The sequence below is a fragment of the Aulonocara stuartgranti genome, assembly GCF_965226115.1.
Source record: "Aulonocara stuartgranti genome assembly, chromosome: 14".
Lineage (NCBI taxonomy): Eukaryota > Metazoa > Chordata > Actinopteri > Cichliformes > Cichlidae > Aulonocara > Aulonocara stuartgranti.
Window position 1 is genome coordinate 28,053,978 of NC_138950.1, and position 19,578 is coordinate 28,073,555.

At 44.7% G+C, this 19,578-nt stretch overlaps 1 protein-coding gene across 2 annotated transcripts in view; it reads left to right on the plus strand.

The window, feature by feature from the left end:
- Window positions 1–2,488: 2,488 nt before the first annotated feature.
- Window positions 2,489–19,578, plus strand: part of hip1 (huntingtin interacting protein 1) — a 52,044-nt gene continuing 34,954 nt past the window's right edge. Inside the window, exon 1 of one of the 2 annotated variants that reach the window (XM_082502049.1) lies at window positions 2,489–2,871. In XM_082502049.1, the coding sequence (XP_082358175.1) occupies window positions 2,755–2,871 (117 nt within the window). In that variant the 5' untranslated portion in view covers window positions 2,489–2,754. Of the gene's footprint in view, window positions 2,872–11,159; window positions 11,658–19,578 lie in introns of those variants that run through there. The other variant, XM_082502050.1, reaches the window with a different exon arrangement.

Here is a 19,578-nt window from a genome sequence, read left to right on the forward strand (position 1 = left end):
ATAGAAAATCACACCGCGGAATGCTATGAGTCATGGATTGGCCTCCCCAGAGCCCGGATCTCAACGTTACTGAAGGAGTGTGGGATCATTGTTAGAGAGGATGGAACAAAAGTCAGCCAACATCCAAATAAGAGCTTTGAATGTCCTTCAAGAAGCCTGGAGAACTATTCCGGAAAACCACTTAGAGAAATTATAAGAAAGCTTGTCTAAGAGAGTTTAAAGTTCACATATTGACTTTTAAGCTCATTAGATTTGTACAAACTGTGTTAACAATACAAATTAAAAACAAAGCAAATAAAATCCTCTCAGAACATCTTGGATCCACTGCAGTAAATAATTACGTTTATAGTGCATAAAGCTCTTTTCTTTGCTTTTGTATTGATTTTTGTATGTACTTGTTCCCACATGTAATCAACAGAGGGCAGCTTTGAGTCAGGCATTAGCAGACCTGCTCCTCCCGGCCCTCAGGGGACACAGAGCAAAGGTTGTCAGTGTGTTGATTTATTGCTGAGATAGGAAGGAATCACTGACAGGAAATTATCCTTTGTTTGCTTTGCTTGTCATCTGCAGATAGTAAAGGAGCAGAAGCAGGGCCAGCTTCTCTTTAAGCAACTTGTTTTCACTCTGCCAAGAATGAAACTAGAAACATTGTGACAATATTGTCAAGTAATGTGAATATTTTATTTATTTATGCAAGTTTGTTAACACTATCATCTTTTTAGTAAGAATGAACATAAATAGATTAAAGCCCTTTTTTCAGTTAACATCAGATCAGTGACTGAGAGAGTTACAATAAACTGGATGCTGCCTAGAAAAAATAATCTCAGCGATGAAAAATCTGTATCTTAGTCTCAGACTAAACATTTCTGTGGCGTATGTTTCCAGAATCATCACATTGAATATTTTCTTTTAGTGTTTCTATATCTGTTTGACAGGACACGATAAGACAGCTGAATGTGGGGAAGGCCACAGAAAAAGAAAAATGTCAACATATTAACTGATGGCGTGGGCGGGGACTGCTAGAGCTTCAGCCAGTGGCTGACAACACAGGGAGGAGTCCCAAGGCCTTTACTAGAGAAAATATCCAAATAACAGCCCAGCATGCAGCTGAAAGTTGTCATGGTACCTACAATGGCAGCAACTTCCTGCCACGACTTTGTGATTAAAGGCTTTTCATTTTTCAGAGATTGTGAGGTTTGCACATCACCGTTGATGACAAACACTATGAGTCAGGTGAATTTTGTGCTTTTATTTACACACAATTCCACACATGGACGTCCATCAGTTTACTCAGAATTGTTGCCATCCAGAGGGGGCACGTACTCCTGGCTTAAAATGCAAAATATAATATTTAACTTTGGTTCATATTTAATTTTTTTTAAAGCAAAAACATGACAAGTAACTGGTTGAAGAAATATCTGCTTTTAAAAGTAAAACTAAAATATTTTGATCTTTGGCCATTTCATTGGGTACACCTGTTCAGCTGCTTGTTAACATTTACTTAATCAGCCAATCGCATGGCAGCATCTCAGCGCACTTACGCATGTAGACTTGATCAAGGTGGTCTGCTGATGTTCAAACTGACCATCAGAGGGAAGAAGAATGCTGATTTAAGTGACTTTGAATATGATGTTGTTGTTGGTCTGAGAATTTAACGAGATGTTGAGCTATTGGGATTTTCTTACACGACCATCTCTAGAGTTCACAGAGAATGGTATGAAAAAGAAAGCTCAGAGGAGGATTGCAACACTGTTTCCAGCTAATAGGAAGGCAAAAGTAACAACACTTGTTTACAACCAAGGTACCATGCAGAAGAGCGTGTCTGAATGCACAACATTCAGGTACAGAAGAAGACCACACTGGGTGTCACAAAAAAGAGGAAACTGTGACTCAGACTCACCAGAGAGAAATGTTGCCTCGTGTGATGAGTTGTTGGATCAGAGTTCAGCATAAACAACATGAAAGCATGGATCCATCCGGCCTTGTATTAACTGATCAGACTGCTGGTGGTGTAATGATGTGGGGGATATTATCTTGGCACATTTCTGACCCCTTAGTCCCAACTGAGCACAACTTCACAAAGCTTAAATCATCTCAAACTGGTTTCTTGAATGAATTCGCTGTATTCAAATTGCCTCCACAGTCACCACATCTCAATCTAATAGAACACCTTTGGAATGTGGTGCACAAGGACATTCTCATCACTGATCTGCTGCGTGATGCTGTCATGTTAGAATGGAGGAAAATCTCTAAGGGATGTTTCATGCACCTTGTTGAATCTTTGCAAACAAGAAATAAAGCAAGGTGTACCTAATAAAGTGGCCAGTGAGTGTATATTCACAATATAAGCTGTAAGTTAAAATATAAGTAACAGCTGAGTCTATCTCCGCTCTCCACATGTGAGATTTACGTCCTCGCTAACTGTCGGAATTTGGGAACTTTAGTTTGAAAAAGTGAAAGCGGAAGTGAGCCCTTCGCGGTGAGCTCGTGCGCGAGCTTTACGTTGGTGCCGCTCAGGCTGCTCCTGTCATTGACTGGGGTGGTGTTGGTGGTGGACGCAGAGGCCAAATGCTTCTGTGAACGGGGGCGACGAGTCCAGCAGCGCAGCATGGACGGCTGCCCGCCATAGTTAGCGCAGTTCGGAGTCTACTTCACTGTAGCCTAGAGAACGGTTATAAGCTAAAAGCCTCTCTTTCTGTTCCCCCCCCCCCCCCCCCCCCGCTGCTGTTTGTTCTTCATCTGCCTCAGACGACAATGGATCGAGTAAAAAACTCCATGCAGCAAGTCCCCAACGCTATCCCCAAAGTGATCCGACGGACCGGAGGAGCCAACAGCCTGGAGCTGGAGAGGGAAAACTTTGAAAGAGTGCAGGTACGGAGCACAGGAGGTCACAGTCATATAATAACGTTATTCTGCCGAGAGTGTGGGATGGAGGTCCCGGGCTGAGAGCCTCTTTATGGCGCTGGTGGGAGGTTTTTAAAAAGTCATGTCAACTTAAACTATGCACAGCACTGTGTCACTATTTCTCTCCGTCTGACGCGAGAGAAAGAAATGACACGGGAGCCAAAATTTTCCTTCATTTTAAACGAGTCACCGTGTGACAGCTGAGTCGATCAGGCCTATCCCGTGTTTGCTTTGCTTTTTTTTTTTTTTTTTTGGATCCACATTGTTGTCACCTTCCCACACGTCTGTCTGAGATCAGCAGACACAAAACGAGCCCACTGTACAACAAAAGAGCTGTGGAGATGTGGGTCAGTGGCCTTTTGAATTCAGATAACTATTGCATAAAAAAGCACACAGGAGGGGGGCTCAGTGGAGCTGTATCATGTATGTAAAGTGCCTCCGAAGCCCTGCATTTAAGGCAGGACCAGGGATGATGCCAGGTCTCTCTTGGAAATGAGATTTTTAATCTCAATGAGATTTTTTACCTGGATAAATAAAGGACTAATAAAAAATGACGATGAAAATGGGTGAAATTGTAAAACCAAGGTAACTGCCTGTCTTCCTTCCTTGTGTTTAGTTTTCATGGCTGCTGATGAATAATGAATGTTGTGTATCTTTACTCATATATATATATATATATATGTGTGTGTGTGTGTGTGTGTGTGTGTGTGTGTGTATGTATGTGCTGTGGAGCCTGCTGCTTCCTGCTTGGTGGTCTCCCCTCCCCTTGCCCCGGACCAGGCGCAGAGGAGGGAAAGCGGTGGGGGAAAGTAGGTCAGATGAATCAAGGCAGCGTGGTAGTGCTGCAACATGCTTTTCCCAATCCACTCCTGCTGCTAAAATCGGACAGTGCAGTCCACACAGCCTAAATGTGCACAGTAGGTATTTGGCCTCGCTGCCTCTAGATGGTCTCATCCAGTCTGGCCCCCTCTCCGCCAGCCCGTCGCAGCAGCAGTATGGATTAAAGTTGGGGAAAGACGCATGCGTAGCTTTGTGCATCTCGAGCCAATCCTGGTCACTGGGTCACTGTCAGGCTCCTGAGATCACACCCTGCGGAAGGTGCCAGCATGGCAACGTAATGCAGGCACATAGTTGCTCCAGCTTCCGAGGAAACTGGAGGGGGAAGTAAATGTGTCTGAGCAGAAAGGTGTTTTTGTCTTGCTCTAGTGTATCTCCCATTAAAGGAGGGTGAAAATATTCAGGCAAGCTTTAACAAGCCCAAGTTTGATGTGTTGTCGGCAGATCATACTACTGTTTTCGTACTAATGGAGTCAGTTTCCGCCTCGTAAAGGTGTAATTTTTAAGATAATACTCATTGGGATTTGTCACCCGTATGAGAGGAAATGCTTATGTTTGCTTTTTGTTCCTCGTGGTTGTTGTTTTTGTTTTGTTTTGGGGGTTTTTGTTGGGGGGGGGGTTCTGACTGAGGATCCAGAGCTGCGGCAGGAGGTGCAGGAATCAATGAATGTGCTGTCTGCTTTACAGGGATCAACGAGAGATAATCTCATCTGATCTGTTGTGCTCTAAAGCTGCCTAAATCTGCTGGGTGGCTGGCTTTCACCTCTATAGAAATCCCAACAGCCTGCCTGCTTTTAGATATTTGTTTCTTTCACCAGCTTTTTCCTTTTTTCCCCTTTTTTTTCATCCGTCCGTTCACATTAACAAGCTCACCTTAGATGTAAAACTTTTTTTATGTTATTTGTTTCTACTGTTTGGAACAGAATCTTATTATTTCTGTTAAATGTCTTGTTTTGCTGGTTATCAGTGATATGTTCAAGTTTGTTTGGACTATTTAGTGTCAAAAATGACTCGGTATAATAACCCCTAATCATAGCCTCAATGCTTTTTTGCAGATGAATGAATCCAGGCATTCCCAGATTATTCCCAACGCTTCTTTATCTGATTTACCCTCACGACATACTGTTTTAGCCTTTCATGCACTTAGTTCAGCTGACATGCTATTTTTTTCCCTTGAAGACCGATTTCAACATCCGTAATATAGAGCAGTGTGCAGAGCTCTCGGTGTACCTCTCGTTTGTTTATGTTTTGCCAGGAAAATTTGAAATAGGTGCAGGGATTTACTAAAACACCTGCAAACATACATGGAAATACAGTATACAAGACAAAAACTGTCCATTTTATACATCTTACACATTACTTTTAACTGACTTTCAACCTTTTGTCCACTCAGCTCTTTAATTAAATGATAACTTTTGGGGTTTTTTTATTCCCTCGATTAGTTGAGTTTATCCAACCATATAACCCCTTTGTACTGGAGAAGTACCCCGCCTACTCTGCCCACCCTGGCTTAGACCCACTGAGTTAAACAACAACAACTTAAAAATGACTCCAGAATCATCTGCTGTTAGTTGAGACAAGTTCAAGGCGTAAATTAAGCGTAAATTAAAAAATGTCTTCTGTGGTTTTCTAACCACGCTCATCCTGAGAACTTCCTGCCCGATCCTTTCTGTTGTGTGCAAAATCCCCTCTGTCATGTCCACTCGGGGTTATAAAAAGCACGAACCAGGGCAACCTGATAGCACTCAGCACTTTTAATGACATGTTTAGTCTCATAACAGCGACCGAGTCTTTCATTTAGAGTTTAGGCGGATTAAATCTCCGGGGGAGTTCGTCTGAAACGTCATTCTGTGTTTTGGTTTGGGTTGAATCGTAGCCTCAAAGCTTTAGTGAAAACAAAGGAGTAAATAACACAATGAACACCAGCGGGAGTTTTTATCATCTTTTATCTTCAGGCTCCGAAATGTCCAAGATGCCAGCTCCCGGTCCCTGAGCTCCCAGAGGACAGGAGAGGTTTTTCATTTGAAAGCTGGCGTAGGTAGTAATCTATGGACCAATAGGAACCATAATTAGTGCTTGAGGAACATTTCTGGGGCACCAGCTCCTCGGTTGGGATATGCAGAGTGAGCCACAGAGTGACACCACATTGTACGCATGTTACATAATGAAGGCCTTAAAATCAGACTGTCTGTCTGCCTCATCCTTCCCCTTTAATTGTCCATACTGAGGGCACTCCTGTATCTGGATATAAAAGTGCTTTGACTGTTTGACTGTTAATGTTCTCTTTATTTTCTATCAAACTGAACTGCCAGCATTAAGGTTGTTTTGGTTGAGTTTGCAGTCCTGTTCCTGGTGTTTTGGAGGAGTAGTAGAAGCTGGATGTTTAACTAGAGTCTGATTAATCCTTGGGCTGATTCGTAGGAAGTAAATAACCTGCTCTTAGTGCAGAAGGCCTGTCCCCCAGGCCTGCGCGATCTTTTAATTCCGTTTGGTGTCACGGCAGCTTTGGAATTCAGGCAAGGAGCAAGATCGCGGCCTTTGGGCACAAGCAGGAATCAGCAGGGGTCTTTGTAGACAGGCGGGGTTTTTTTAATCACGCCGTCTTCCTGCCTCTCTTTCTCCCTCATCTTTTGTCTTTGCCTCCTTCTGCTCCCCTCCGCCGCTCATTGTCTCGAGTCCTCGTCATCTTCTTTGACATCCTGCGATTCAGAATGCGCAGGAAGTTGTCGAGGGATATCCGCATGCATGCGGGATACACGCAGACGAGCACGAAAGCGAGACCATTAAAGGCGCTGAGGGAGCAGAAACGGCGGGTGGTGGTTTGTGGCCTCATTGCGCTGGCTGCGTGGAATAATGGAGCGGGACGTGAGTGACGGGTTAGTTAGTGGAACAAAGTGCACTGCGGAGTTTCTGGTGGCAATAACAATGACTCTGAATTACAGGTTGTTTTGGAATTCCCTGCTGAGTTTTACGAGCACGGTACAGTGAAAGGTGGAGACGGGGTGCTTGTTTGTTTCAGTCGCAGCAGAGGTCAAAAGTCAGACTGGAAGCTACGTCACCGGTGGAAGGGTGAATTGGGCTGCTTCAGCCGCCTGTATTTGATTCGTCGGCTGCAGCGTGGGAGGTAGAGCAAGGAGGTCTGCCAATCAGGAGGTTCGATCCCTGGCTCTTCTAGTCTTAGTCTGCACGGCGAAGGATCCTTGGCCAAGATACTGAACCTGATGCATTCATCAGAGTTAGCTTAAAAGAAAAAGAATGGTTGTATGAGTGGGTGAATGAGGCTTGTAGTAAGAAAGCGCTTTGAGTGCTCAAACAGAGCAGAAAAGCACTATAAGAGTACAACTCCATTTACTCCATGTGACAAGCTATGTCATTGTCAGGTTTTCTTCATTTCAAATAATACAATATTCTCATTTCAGGATAATAATAATAAGTCCAGAGGTCCTGCCCTGATGGTCACCATGCCAACACGAATACCAAATGTCAGCATGAAAATGAAAGCTTTTTTTTTTTTTACTGCTGACACAATAACAAAGGTCTCCTCTACACATAAATGTCTGGGCCTGAAAATTCCCTGCTAGTTTGAAGTAAGCTCATCAAAGCTGGGCTTTCTCGGCATTAGCTGGCTTGACCCAACCTAAAACCCCGGGTGGAAGATGACAGTGTTTATCAACTTTCTCTGTTAAGCCCGACTTTCTGCGTCATTCTCGGTGAGCGCTCACTTAACAAGGGGCATTTCACGCATCATATGACTCTTCCTCTACACGAAAGAGTCCCTGTGAGCGCTGCCTGCTCCAGTCAGAGACGTTATCAGATGATGATGGAGATAAAATCTTTAAAGAACATCAACTATACTATAACTATAGCAGTCAAATGTCACACAGTTTCAAATAATACGAGGGGGGTAATAATCTCAGGATTTAACACTCAGAGCGGTAAAAATAAGCATTTAAACTCGAGTTAATGTATTTATTTTATTGCTAAGTGCGCTCTCGGTGCTGATGTTTATTTCTAGTGTGGTGGCTGCTCATCGAAGCTCTGTGCTTTGAAACATGAAAGGTTACTGCCCCGAAGCAAAATAAAGGAGCCGTGGAAATCTCTTTGATTTCTCGGCAGATCAGAGTCAAATAAAGTGTATTGATTGAACAGGTGTATAGCAGAGACCTGGCAGTATAAGAACATTTATGCACTTTCTGTATCACCAGCTGAATGCATGCACGCTCCGGTGACGATGTGGTGCACAGTTTGCTGAGCTTAACAAGTTGCACGTATAAAATGCGTTCCAGCTCTTAAAACCGAGCTGTAAATGAAGGAATCATTTCCTCCACCTGCTCCTCACTTCTTCAAGCATGTGTTGCCACGGCGAAACTGAAAACTCTGTGTTTAAGCTCAACGTAGCTCGCTAACCCAATAATCTCGCTCCGTGGTAAACCCCTCTGATTCGATTTGCTAACATCTGCTTCAGTATCCCAGGTTACTGATGTACAACATATAGACATGATGAAGAAGTGGCTCCAGTCTGTTTTTAAAAATCATCCTGCTGTGTCAATAACACCTTATGTTAGCGTATTGACATGATAACACACCACAAACTCCTGTGTTTTAATGTCTTTTTTTTTTCCACTGCGAGAAACAAAGATATTCCAGGAAAAGTGTCGTGTCATAACACTTGAGTTCAAACAAGAGACATTTGGAGGACTTTAACCCCTGACTGTGTTTTGACATGGTACAACGACCTTTTCCAAGCCACACCTGCTTAAAGAGATATGACACACGTTTTCTAATATGTCATATGGCTGCTGAGTAGGAAGTTTAACACAAATAATCAGCAGGTTAGGTGAGCCATTGCTCTTCTTGGTCCTTAACCTTTAGTCAGGAAGGTGCAGTATGACATCACGGTTCAAGTGGACTGTGAGAGGTTTACTGGAACAGGAAAAAAGATGGCACATGATGTATGCTGACAGCACAACCCAGCCAGCCCGTATTGAACTGCACTTACTCAGCAATCCTAGCCCACATCTGATTTAACTGCTGAAACACCTTGAGCACTTTTACATGCTTCATACGGCTAAATTAAAACAATGACTGAAACTCGGAGATGTGTCCTTTTAAAGCTGGTTAGACAAAAACAGAGATGAGTGTTGCTGAGTCAAAATGAAGACAGAGACAGAGTGGGACTGCTGTATGTGAGAAATGCTCGGCGATGGGCCCACGCCGTACCAGGAAGTGAGGAGACTCGGTGGAAAATAGCCTGCATTGTTTTTAGACTGACTGCTGGGCAGCCTGGAGGTTTAATGCGCACACCCGATAGTCTAATGAGTAACATATTGATTATTGTGGCTGGCCTGGCCCTGGTTGGTCAGCTGTGATTGAAAGCCTGGCCTGGATTTTAAAAATGGATCCTGTGGGCTCACTGGCTGTCTCCGAGTCTTCTGTTGTGTAATCCCAGACTGCCTCGTTGATGTTGGCGGTTGTACTGTCTCTTTTTCATTGAGGATGAGTCTTTGTCACTCTGCCTGGATGTTTTGCGCAGATTTGCACAGATTCGCACACACTGGCGACTTTATACAGTCTAGTTATTGGCATCAGGATGACACTTCTGTGTGTACGGCTGAGTCCACACTTGGTCCCTAAAATGTGAATTGAAGTTAGTCAATATGCTGTTTATATACGCTCACTGGCCACTTTATTAGGCGCACCTGTGCAACAGCACGTTAATGAAACTGTATAATGAGCCAATCACGTGGCAGCAACACAATGCATTTAGGCATGCAGACGTGGTCGAGACGACCTGCTGAAATGCAAACCGAGCATCATCCCGGTGATTTAAGTGACTTTGAATGTGGCATAGTTGTTGGTGCCAGACAGGCTGGGCTGGTCAGTTCTCTGGGTAAAAATTGACTTGTTGATGTTGGAGGTGAGAGGAGAATGACCACACTGCTTTGAGCTGATAGGACGGCAACAGTAACTCTCATAACCACTCGTTACAACAAAGGTATGAAGAAAAGTGATAGAGTTGTATTGTTGATTGTCATTTATGCTTAGAAATATTTAACCATAGATGCTTAGAAGTGTATAATTAATTGTGTAGTGATAAGTTGTGTGATCTTTAACAGGCTACAGAGGCCTGGTGTGCATTCCACACTGGGAGCATGGGAAAGTTTGTACCTTGTTTAATTGTTATGGTAGGATTAACGTAGTTACATCTGTTCTAGTCTAAGTGCTTTTCTGTTTAGATGAACTGCTGGACTTCCTCACCGGGGGGGGGGTCTAGTCTACCCTCTTCCTAACCAAGGATGTTTGCTTGTGTGCTTTTATGACCCTTTGATCAGCAGTAACACACACACACACACACACACACACACACACACACACACACACACACACAGTATGTCATATGTTAATGAACCTATGCATATTCATGTAACCTCAATAAAAGGACAGTGTACGGGAGGATGGACGAGAGCTACTGGGGTCAAGCGAAGGAACGGCGTTTGTCTGGTTCTCTCCCGTATACGAGTACCATGAAGAAGTTTGCCTACTTGCGTCTTGCTTGCAGTGTAATTATATTGTCTTAACGTTCCAGCGAATAGGTTTATGCTACAAACCTATCAAAAAGCATCTAGGACTTGCTGATCGAATTAATGAAGCTCATATTTCAGTACAGAGGCTTAGTTTACGGGATTAGTAACACCTGCATTTTACCTGCTATGTCATGTTAAAATGGTATCTTTATGGAGGGTCTGTTATAGACGACTCTCCCAGAATTTTCTGAGTCAAAAGGGCCTGAAACTTTAAGCTGTTGTGAAGCTCAAATCCTGCAGGCTGACACAAACACAGAATAACTGAAGACTCTCAGAGGCACCAGATGGGGGCATCAGTTGCCCAGGAGTGATCTCCTGGTGGACGCTGAGCTCCTTTCCCCCACTTTTCACCTTTTGAAAGTTGCTTTTTTCCAGGCTTAACTGTAGTCAGTCAAGATAAGGGTTTAAGGCAGTGTGTGCATATAAAGTATGGAAATATAGGGGGCCTACTGTATACTGTCAGTATAGTTGAGTTGTTGAGTTTTCTTTGTACCACAGCCTTTTTGTTCTTTTGGCTACATTTGATCTAAGTGTCTGTTGTTGTTCCCACATCTTCTTCTCTTTCCTGCTTTTTCTGATTTTCACGGTGAGGAAGATGATTAAATTTTTTAAAATTTCTTTATTTTTTTGGAGATAGGGGAGGGGTAGATGGTCTTTTGGCTCCTGCTGCAGTTTAGATCAGGTGATCATCTGTTACTCCTACTAGTGAATGGAGCAGCAGTGGAAGTTGCAAACCCCAACCACCCCCCACCCCGTTTTGTTTCTCTCCCTGTTAGGACCCCCGGCGGTTCCCCGGACCCCAGTTTGAAACCCACCGTGTTTGAGCCATCCCACTCTGCAGGCTCCATGCTACTATTGTCTAACAGGAGAGCGGGCTATTTGCAAAATAAAGGTAGCCTCCTGCCTCAGTGTTTGCCCCTACGAGGGCTGATTCATGCGAGTGGGGTGATTGTCTTTTCTTTTGCCCCTTTTAAAGTGAAATGAGCGCCTATCGGTAGCGGTAGTCCTCTGGGTTTTTCCTCCCACACAGCTTGAGCTCCTCGCCGGGTCGGATGCTGAAAGTCCTCGCCGATAAGAGATCGCGCAGAGCTCGCGGAGAAAAGCAGACTGGACGCGGAAGGAAGCAAAGGAAGAATAGAGCAGCATTTTAATACCAAATCGGGACACATGTTGAGCTAACGGCCCTCGCCACCTCCTCCCCCCTTCTCCTCCTCCCAAATGCATTTGTAGGCTCAGTCGCTTTCCCGTTACTGCGCGTTAGGAGAGAGCCAGCAGCTCCGAGGATCCCCCGCTCGCCGTCTTGGAAGGACGATCATGGATCTGAGCAAAATCGTAAGTCCCGAAGAGCCGATCGGGTTGTCTTTATGTGAGCTAAGGACGGATATTAAGAGAAAAAAGGAGAAAGCGACAGGGTTTGCATGTTTTTGTGGAGGTGGGGGTGGTGTCCAAGAAGTCCTGAGCGCACACACTACACTCAGCAGGGTGAATACATGCAAGTTGGGCTCGGTGCAAGCAGGGACTTGCTCTGTCTGCTGTTTACATGGCAGCTAAATGCGTCCGTGGGAAGTTTGGGTTTTGTTGTGAAAGCTCGGAGGTCTCCCGTGGGTTTATTCCAGGGTTTTGCGAGCTGCTGTAGTGAAAGAACAGCTGCATTTAGTCGGGGAAATGATGAAACCAAGAGTCAGAAAGCACACGATTGTGTTAATGCAGCCTACTCTCTGGAGGCTTTACATTTCTATTGCAAGTAAATGAAGCCATTCACACATTTGGCTTTAATATAGTGTTCTTCTGAGACCTGGAAATGTTTCCTGTGTTGACCAGAGCTCTGTTTATGCTGCAGGTTAGAGGAAAAAGTTCTGCAAGCATGGTTTAAATGCGCCATGAATGTCAATTACAGGATCTTATTGACAAACCTCAAGGCCAGTCTGAGTGTGTAGTTAAAGCTCTATAACACAGAATCAAGAGACTGGGGGCTCTAAGGGTGAATTTAAAGTACAACTTCTTCACAAGCAGTGATGTTTCCAAACTGGCGATCGATGTGGAGTTTATTCCACATTTGCCTGTTCATCTTCCTTTGACTCAGAGCGATGGGGATGAGGCAAAAGAGGTGCAGCTTGGACTGCTGAAGCAGGTGCACAAGAAGCCTTTCACAGTGGATGAAGGGGTTGCACTTTTAGCCTTTTGTACTGAATTGTAAGAGTGTGTGTGTGTGGTTTGATGAGAAAGCCTACTCTCTAGTAATCCCCAACCAGGTTGGAGACTCAAAGGTTTGTGGAGGAAAAGCACAGCGAGTGTAAGTTCTGCAACGATGCACCGGATCCTGACGGGCTGTCCATAGGTGGAACAGGAAAATCAGTCTCTCAGCTGTGAGGAAAGAAAAAACCTCAGCCGCCCACGTGAAGTCAGTCACGTGTAGACATGGTGTAGGTAGGTGTAGCGATGGAAAGCCTCCTAGGGCATCACCTTCCAGTTGCAATTAACAGGTTATTTTAGCTGAACCTCGAGAAAAAGTGGGAAAGTGTAAAGTATTCCAATCAAAGCTTTTCTACATGTTGTTTCTGCCACTGTCCAGTGGGTCTTGCAGACTGTGCATCACCGCTCCACCACAGGTAATCTGGTGATGCACAGCAGAGATGAAACACTGAGGAATGTGGCTGAAGGTATGCAGGGTGTGTTGTTTAGAGATGATGACAGCCCTCCAGCCCTTCCGCGACCCTGAAAAGGATAAGCGGCAAAGAATGGATGCTTATAGACCTACAGTTTCTTTATGTAAATATACACTCACCGGACTCTTTTATTTATTTGTTTTTTACCTTCAGGACTGCCTTAATTCGTCATGATATAGATTAAACAAGGTGCAGGAAACATTCCTTCAGTTGTTGTGGCTTTGTAGGCTGTACATTCATGATATGAATCTCTTGTTCCACCACATCCCAAGGGTGCACTGTTCGATTGAGACCTGGTGGTTGTCGAGTTCATGTCAGTACAGTGAACTCTGTCATGTACAAGAAACCAGTTTGAGATGATCTGAGCTTGGTGACATGGTGCTCTGAAAATATCCCCCAAATCATTAGACCACCAGCAGCAGCCGGAATAATTGATGCAAAGCAGTATGGATCCATGCTTTTGTGTTGTTTACGCCATCGTCAGAATCTCTCAGCAGCAATAGAGACTCATCAGATCAAGCCACATTTTCCCAACCTTCTATTGTCCATTTCCGGTGAGTCCGGACCACGGCTTCCTGTTTTAGCTGACAGCAGTGTCACCTGGTGTGCTCTTCTGCTGCATCTGAATGTTGTGCATTCAGAGATGCTCTTCTGCATACCTCGGTTCTAACAAGTATTGCTAGAGTTACTGTTGCCTTCCTATCAGCTCGAGGTACTCCGGGCTTTCTTATTTGACATCAACAAGTCATTTTTACCCAGAGAATTGTTCTCTCTGGATATTTTCGTCCTCTTTTTTTCCCCAGACTCTAGAGATGGTTGTGTAGGAAAATCCCAGTAGATCAGCACTTTCAGAAATACTCTGGCTAACAACCACACTACGTTTAAAGTCAATCAAATGACCTTTCATTCTCAGTTTGATGCTCAGTTTGGACTTCAGAATGTCGTCTTGAGTTTCTCTACATGTCGACATGCCTTCATGCACTGAGTTAATGGCATTTGATTGGCCGATTAGAAATTTGTGCTAACGTGCAGCTGAACGTTTGCCCCATTGTTGCATCAGCTGAAACAGTTTGTTTTAGATAAAATGAAAAAGAAGCCACGGAAGCAGATGATTGTGACGCCTGTGTAGATTCGGTTATTGCTGTGCTGTGAGGTGGGGTGAGCTGAGGTGCACAGATGTGGCTTTTACTGATACGTCTTCAGGAAGTTGAGGCGAGGCCGTGAGGCTTTTTCACGCAGAGTTGCAAAGAGAGGAGGGGCTCAAAAGCCTGCCACGGGGATGAAGGGCTGAGAGTTTAATTGTGGTGGAGCCCGGCCTTCGACCTACGTGTGACTTTAACCAGCTGCCACCCTCCACCTCTACCCTCAGCGACGAACCCATTGCTGTTAGGTCGCACGCTCCAAACATCCCGGAGCTGTATGTTTGCATGCTTTTTAGTGGGCTCTTATGAGACTGCAACATCCCGCTGGGCTTATCTGCATCACCCATTGCCCCGTTATTAATGGGACAGGAGATACTCGGTGCATTAGGTGGAAAACAAGCTCCCAGTTACAGCCTCAGGGGCCTGCACATGACTGGCAGCCATTGTTACTAGGCTGGTGGCTGGTTTCACCTTCACTCTATGATAAAATTGTACATTGCATTCCAGATTCAGCTCGCTGGGTTGATAATGCTCCCTCAGTGCCTGCAGTGACACCTGTGTAGCATGCATGGGTTTGTAATTTTTGCTCCCTGCGTGCACATAAGAAAAAACTCTCACTCTGCCCTCTTTGCGTCAGTGCAAGCCTGAATTTTGAGAGATGCGAGGAGGCTCACACGGGAGCAGATTTGCACGTCAGACGCGACACATAACATGGTCCTGAAACAAGCAACACAGAGGGCTCTGTTCAGACCGGTGACCTTTTCAGCCGGGTGGAGTCGCTCTTGGAAAAATGTTTGGGCCAAAAACGCTTTTCCTGTTATTATCCAATTTTTTTTTTTCTTTCAATGGATTTGTAAAAGAATAAATAAAAACTGTTATTTCATGGTGTTGTGACCTCTGAGGAGGCTGCTTGTTTGTGTGAAATGCACCACGGTAAGGCGAGCTCTCAGTTTTACCACGTATACTTTTACTTGTGCACGTTGAACCATGAAGGCTGTTGTTTTATTTTCGAGGAAATAGGCGGATATTTTTAGTGTGTGAAACCTGAAGTCAGATACCGAGTGCACCGGAACCATGCTCATCGGAGGTATAGTCCAAAAAAAATGTTTACACCACTATATCATACTGCTGTAATCTGTGTTTTTAGATTAAACAGTTGGATTAGGTCATGTGTGTATATGTAAAAGGGAGGTTTCATAAGAACAAACACAGAAAGGCTTGTCTCCAAATCTGCACTTCCCCTTCACATCTTTGAGCTCAATGGTTTCGTTTTCCAGCTGGCGACTTTGCTTTTGGGTTTACTGTAATCTTTAAAAAAAGACATTAAAGTCTGGATACTTGAAGCCAAATTTAATAAGAGGTGAGGCCTGGCTAAACATTTTTGCACAGTACTGTATTCTCCAGGTATGACACCATGTGCAGACTCCAAAGGTTTTTAGAAAGAGATAAGACACAGTACAAATATTGTTCTTTAAACATTTGATAGTATATGAATTAAAGATCATTTTGGATTTTTCTATATACTGAGCTGGAGACAAAACACATATTCAGTGAATATCAGACTTTTATTGATCAGCTGAGCAGAAAATGCTATTCACAGTGTGTGTGCGCTTCACATGTAAGCATGCAGGTGTTTGCAAACAGATGTGTGTGCTTGATAAGTTGTGTCTAAATATTACGGTCTGTGAAGTGGGGAGAGATGGCATGTTCTTTTTAGATTGTTATTTCAGGTCATCTGTTAGCGATCGCTGACTGCCCATTTTTAAATATCCGTGTTCCTAAAGGTCTGAGTGTATTCACACAAAGACACCTGGAGGGGATCTGGCAGGAAATGGAGACAGAGCAAAGTGTTTGGTCTCAGCTGCTCCCTGTCTGGCTTGACTGAGCAAGGTTTTAGCTGAAGGCGGGGGTGCTGTGGATTTGGGCATTTTTCAGCAGGCAGGAAATGGGCAGTGGAGGGTGTGCCAAGACAGGAAGCCTGACTGAGTGCCTGCAACCCCCCCCCCCCCCCCCCCCCCCCCTTCTCTCCTTCACCTCCACCCCTACAGCGTCAGCCACAATGACCGTGCCTCCTCTGCCTCACCTCAGCGTTAACAGGGCTCCTGCATTCACAGCCTGCACGTTTCCTGTTTTCATTCCTTCCTCCATCCCATCGCTTTTTACCCTTTTTATAGCAGAATAGCTGGACCGGTCTCGGCAGCAGCTCCAGCCTCGGCCTCCGAGACATCCGTCTTTAATTTAGACGGGTAGCTCAAAAGGTATGACAGCAGTTTGGTGTCTGCTCTGTTGTTTGGGAACAGTGACAGACTTGGTGAAAGCATTCTGGGCTCTTGTCCCCTGTTGGGTGTGCTGAGAGGTTAAATCGGAAGGAGGAAACATTGCAAAAGGATTGGGAAAGCATGCAGCTGTTAAATACAGACACGCAGTCCTTCTTAGCTGTGCCATAATGAAGGTTTTAAGACCAGAGGCTTCACTTGTTGATATCATGCCAGAGTCAGAATCACTGGGAACATGGGTGAAGCTAAAGCAGACTCCACGGCCTGTCATGAGCTCTCTCCTCCATCCACACCTAAATAACTGCTGTCAGATAATCATAGTACCATAACTTAAATTAATCACTCCACTCCCATGCTAAGGATGCCGCCTCCTCCTCCTCCTGCTTAAATCCAGTGAGAACAAGTGTTGCCGAATTTACTCTCCCCCTTCTCATTTGGCCCTGCCGAGGTTTTCCACAGTCATTTTCTCATGATTGAGCATCACTAGCTTTGAGTTATTCTCGGCACTAATGCTGACATGAAATGTGCGACAACGCGCCAGAGACAAAAATATCCGAGAGCGCTGTCTTTTCTCTGTGACCGTCATAAAGTGACCACGATAAGATGACATGTCTCCGGGACTGACATGGGAATCAAATCGCCCAACATCGCTTTTTAGTCACATGCTCTTTGGGAGGCGGAGGGTTGGGGAAGGGAGTCGCTCAGCGAGGGCCGGTTCGTTTAGCAGGCAGAAGATGCTTTCTCCCTCTGGGTGCTGTGCGCTGGGCCTTCAGCGGGCGCAGCCAGACCACGATCAGCATATCAATGCCGCGCTTTCCACAGAAGAGCTGATTGGTGCTTGCCAGGCCCGACTTTGCATGCTTTCAACACTGTATCAATAACACTTTGTTTGAAAGCAGAACTGTGGAAAAGAAGATGTTTCTGTAGATATCAAGAAGCAGAAAGGACTTCTGTGTTGCGTCGGCGAGTAATTGATTGATGGCTCGTTATGACTCTTTGCTTCAGGGCGGAAAGGGGAAGCGCAAAAGATGCCGGCCCCCTGCAGATGCAGTGACGTAGGTTCCCCAGTTTAAGGACTCTCTCGGGGCGGATCTTTGCGCCTCAGCTTTATAATCACTTTCCTCTCACCTGTGATTTAATTGCTCGTCATTTGACTTTGTCAGCCGGTCCGAGTGGCTGCACTGCGAGGGGCTAATAGGCCACTGATTTATTGATGCCGGCAAGCCGCCTCAGCCAATGCCAGGAGATCTAGGCAGCTGGCACTCCCATTCAACCCTAACACAAAGTACAAAGTCTCACTGTGGGCTAATTGGGTCATCCTCATGTGGGAACCAGTTGCACTGGCGTTTACTCAATCATCCCTTGATTTTTTTCTTCTTCTTTTTTATTCTTGTGTGATGGAAAGAAAAGGAGAAGCAAAGCAAATTGTCGATGTTAAAACTTACAGCTTCGATCCCTGAAGGCTGTGTTAGCTCACATGCAGATCACAACACGAGTGTCACAATTTTAGTGCTTGTGACAAATTAGCAGCCAGTGACCATGACAGGAAATGCCACAAAAGTCACTTCCCTCATCAGTAAAATGTAAAGCAGATGTGGCTTAAGTGTAGACATGGTGTTTCAGTGTTAACCTACACTTTGAATACAATGTTTAGAAATATGGATCGTGTTTAAAAGAAGGAAAAAGGTGCAAAACACAAGAAGTGTGTATAGATTGTATTCAAACTCTTAAGTGTAAATAAATACAGCGCTATATGTTCATAACTCCTGAAAAGGAGTGACAATATTATCTTAATTTGAGGCTTTTTGTGTTGCCATTGGCCACATTTCATGTTCCAGCCTCCACACGCGAAGCTTCAAATTCAGTCTGTTTAATTCCAAATACTCACAGGTGCATCAGTCTACACAGCCTCAATGTTTCTGGAGAAGAAATAGCTTTTTGAATGTGTTGCATCACTGAAAGCCTTTCTACAACCATTCTCTGTATCAGCCTCAGGTGGTGCAAGAAATCAGGGTTTCGCAGCTGCATGGGGTCTTTTTTTTTTTTTCTTTCTTCCTTTTGTGCATGAACAGAATCTTCAGGGTTGTTTAACAAAAAACAAAACAAAGAAAAGTATTCCAGTAATCATAAAGTTCCCATAAATTTCCAGATCCTGTCGTCAGACCTTCTGGTTTATTTGTAAACAGGAAGTCTAACTTTTTTTTTTTCTTTTTTTTTAAAGCACATGACTGATCATAACTCACTGGCCTTCCTTTTGTGGACTCTATCAGCAGACACAGGCTGTTTTCACGCGTACGCTTTTCTAGATCATATCCAGCGGTGCGTGTCAGGATGCAAACATCCGGCGCCGACCTTTAACCTTTTAAAAAACAAGAAAGCGTGCAGCGTCAGGTTGTTATACTTTGTGCCTACATAGAAACAACTAGCCGGTGGCCGTCATGTGTCCCGCCACGTGCCTGCTCTCCCCAGGTCACGCTAGGGGTGTCAAACATAAGGCCCTGGGTCCTAAATCTGCTCAGTAAAGGCTCCTACCCGGCCCACTGGACAACTTTAGAGTGGATAGATTTTGAACTTTTCTTGCTGTAAGTTTTACGGCTTTTCCTTTTAATAAAGAGTCCCCACCCATACTGCACCAAAGTATAAGCGCACTTTCTGTTATCCACGTCTGTCTCTTCTCACCTTTATGATTCATAGCGCCGGCTGTTCACCATCGACAGGACTACGACCTGAGCGCGGAGGGGCGGATGCTGTGCAAACAGCAACCAGCTCCTGAATTCCTCCTCGTCTTCTCATGATCACTGAATCACTCCTGTGACTGAACCAAACTCATAAATTAGATTTTTCTCAACAGTAAACTTGTGTTTGCCTGCCTGCCTGCTTGCTTTCGCTGCTGCTGATATGTCACTCAGAGTGATGGCGCGTGTGGAGGTGGCGGTCTATTGTCTGCCGTTGTTTTGACAAGCCAGACCCACATTCTTCTTCTCCGATCCAAACGTCATCTGTTTCAGGATTGTGGCTAGAAAGAAAATACTTTCTAGATGGGCTCTCTCGGGCATTTTTTTTCTCAGCAGTCTGCGACACCAGGTAGCGTTGTGGAAATCTGAAGTAGATCGAGGTGCACACACCCAGGTTGTCTTTCCAAAGCTAAATAAAACTCGCTGTAAACCTA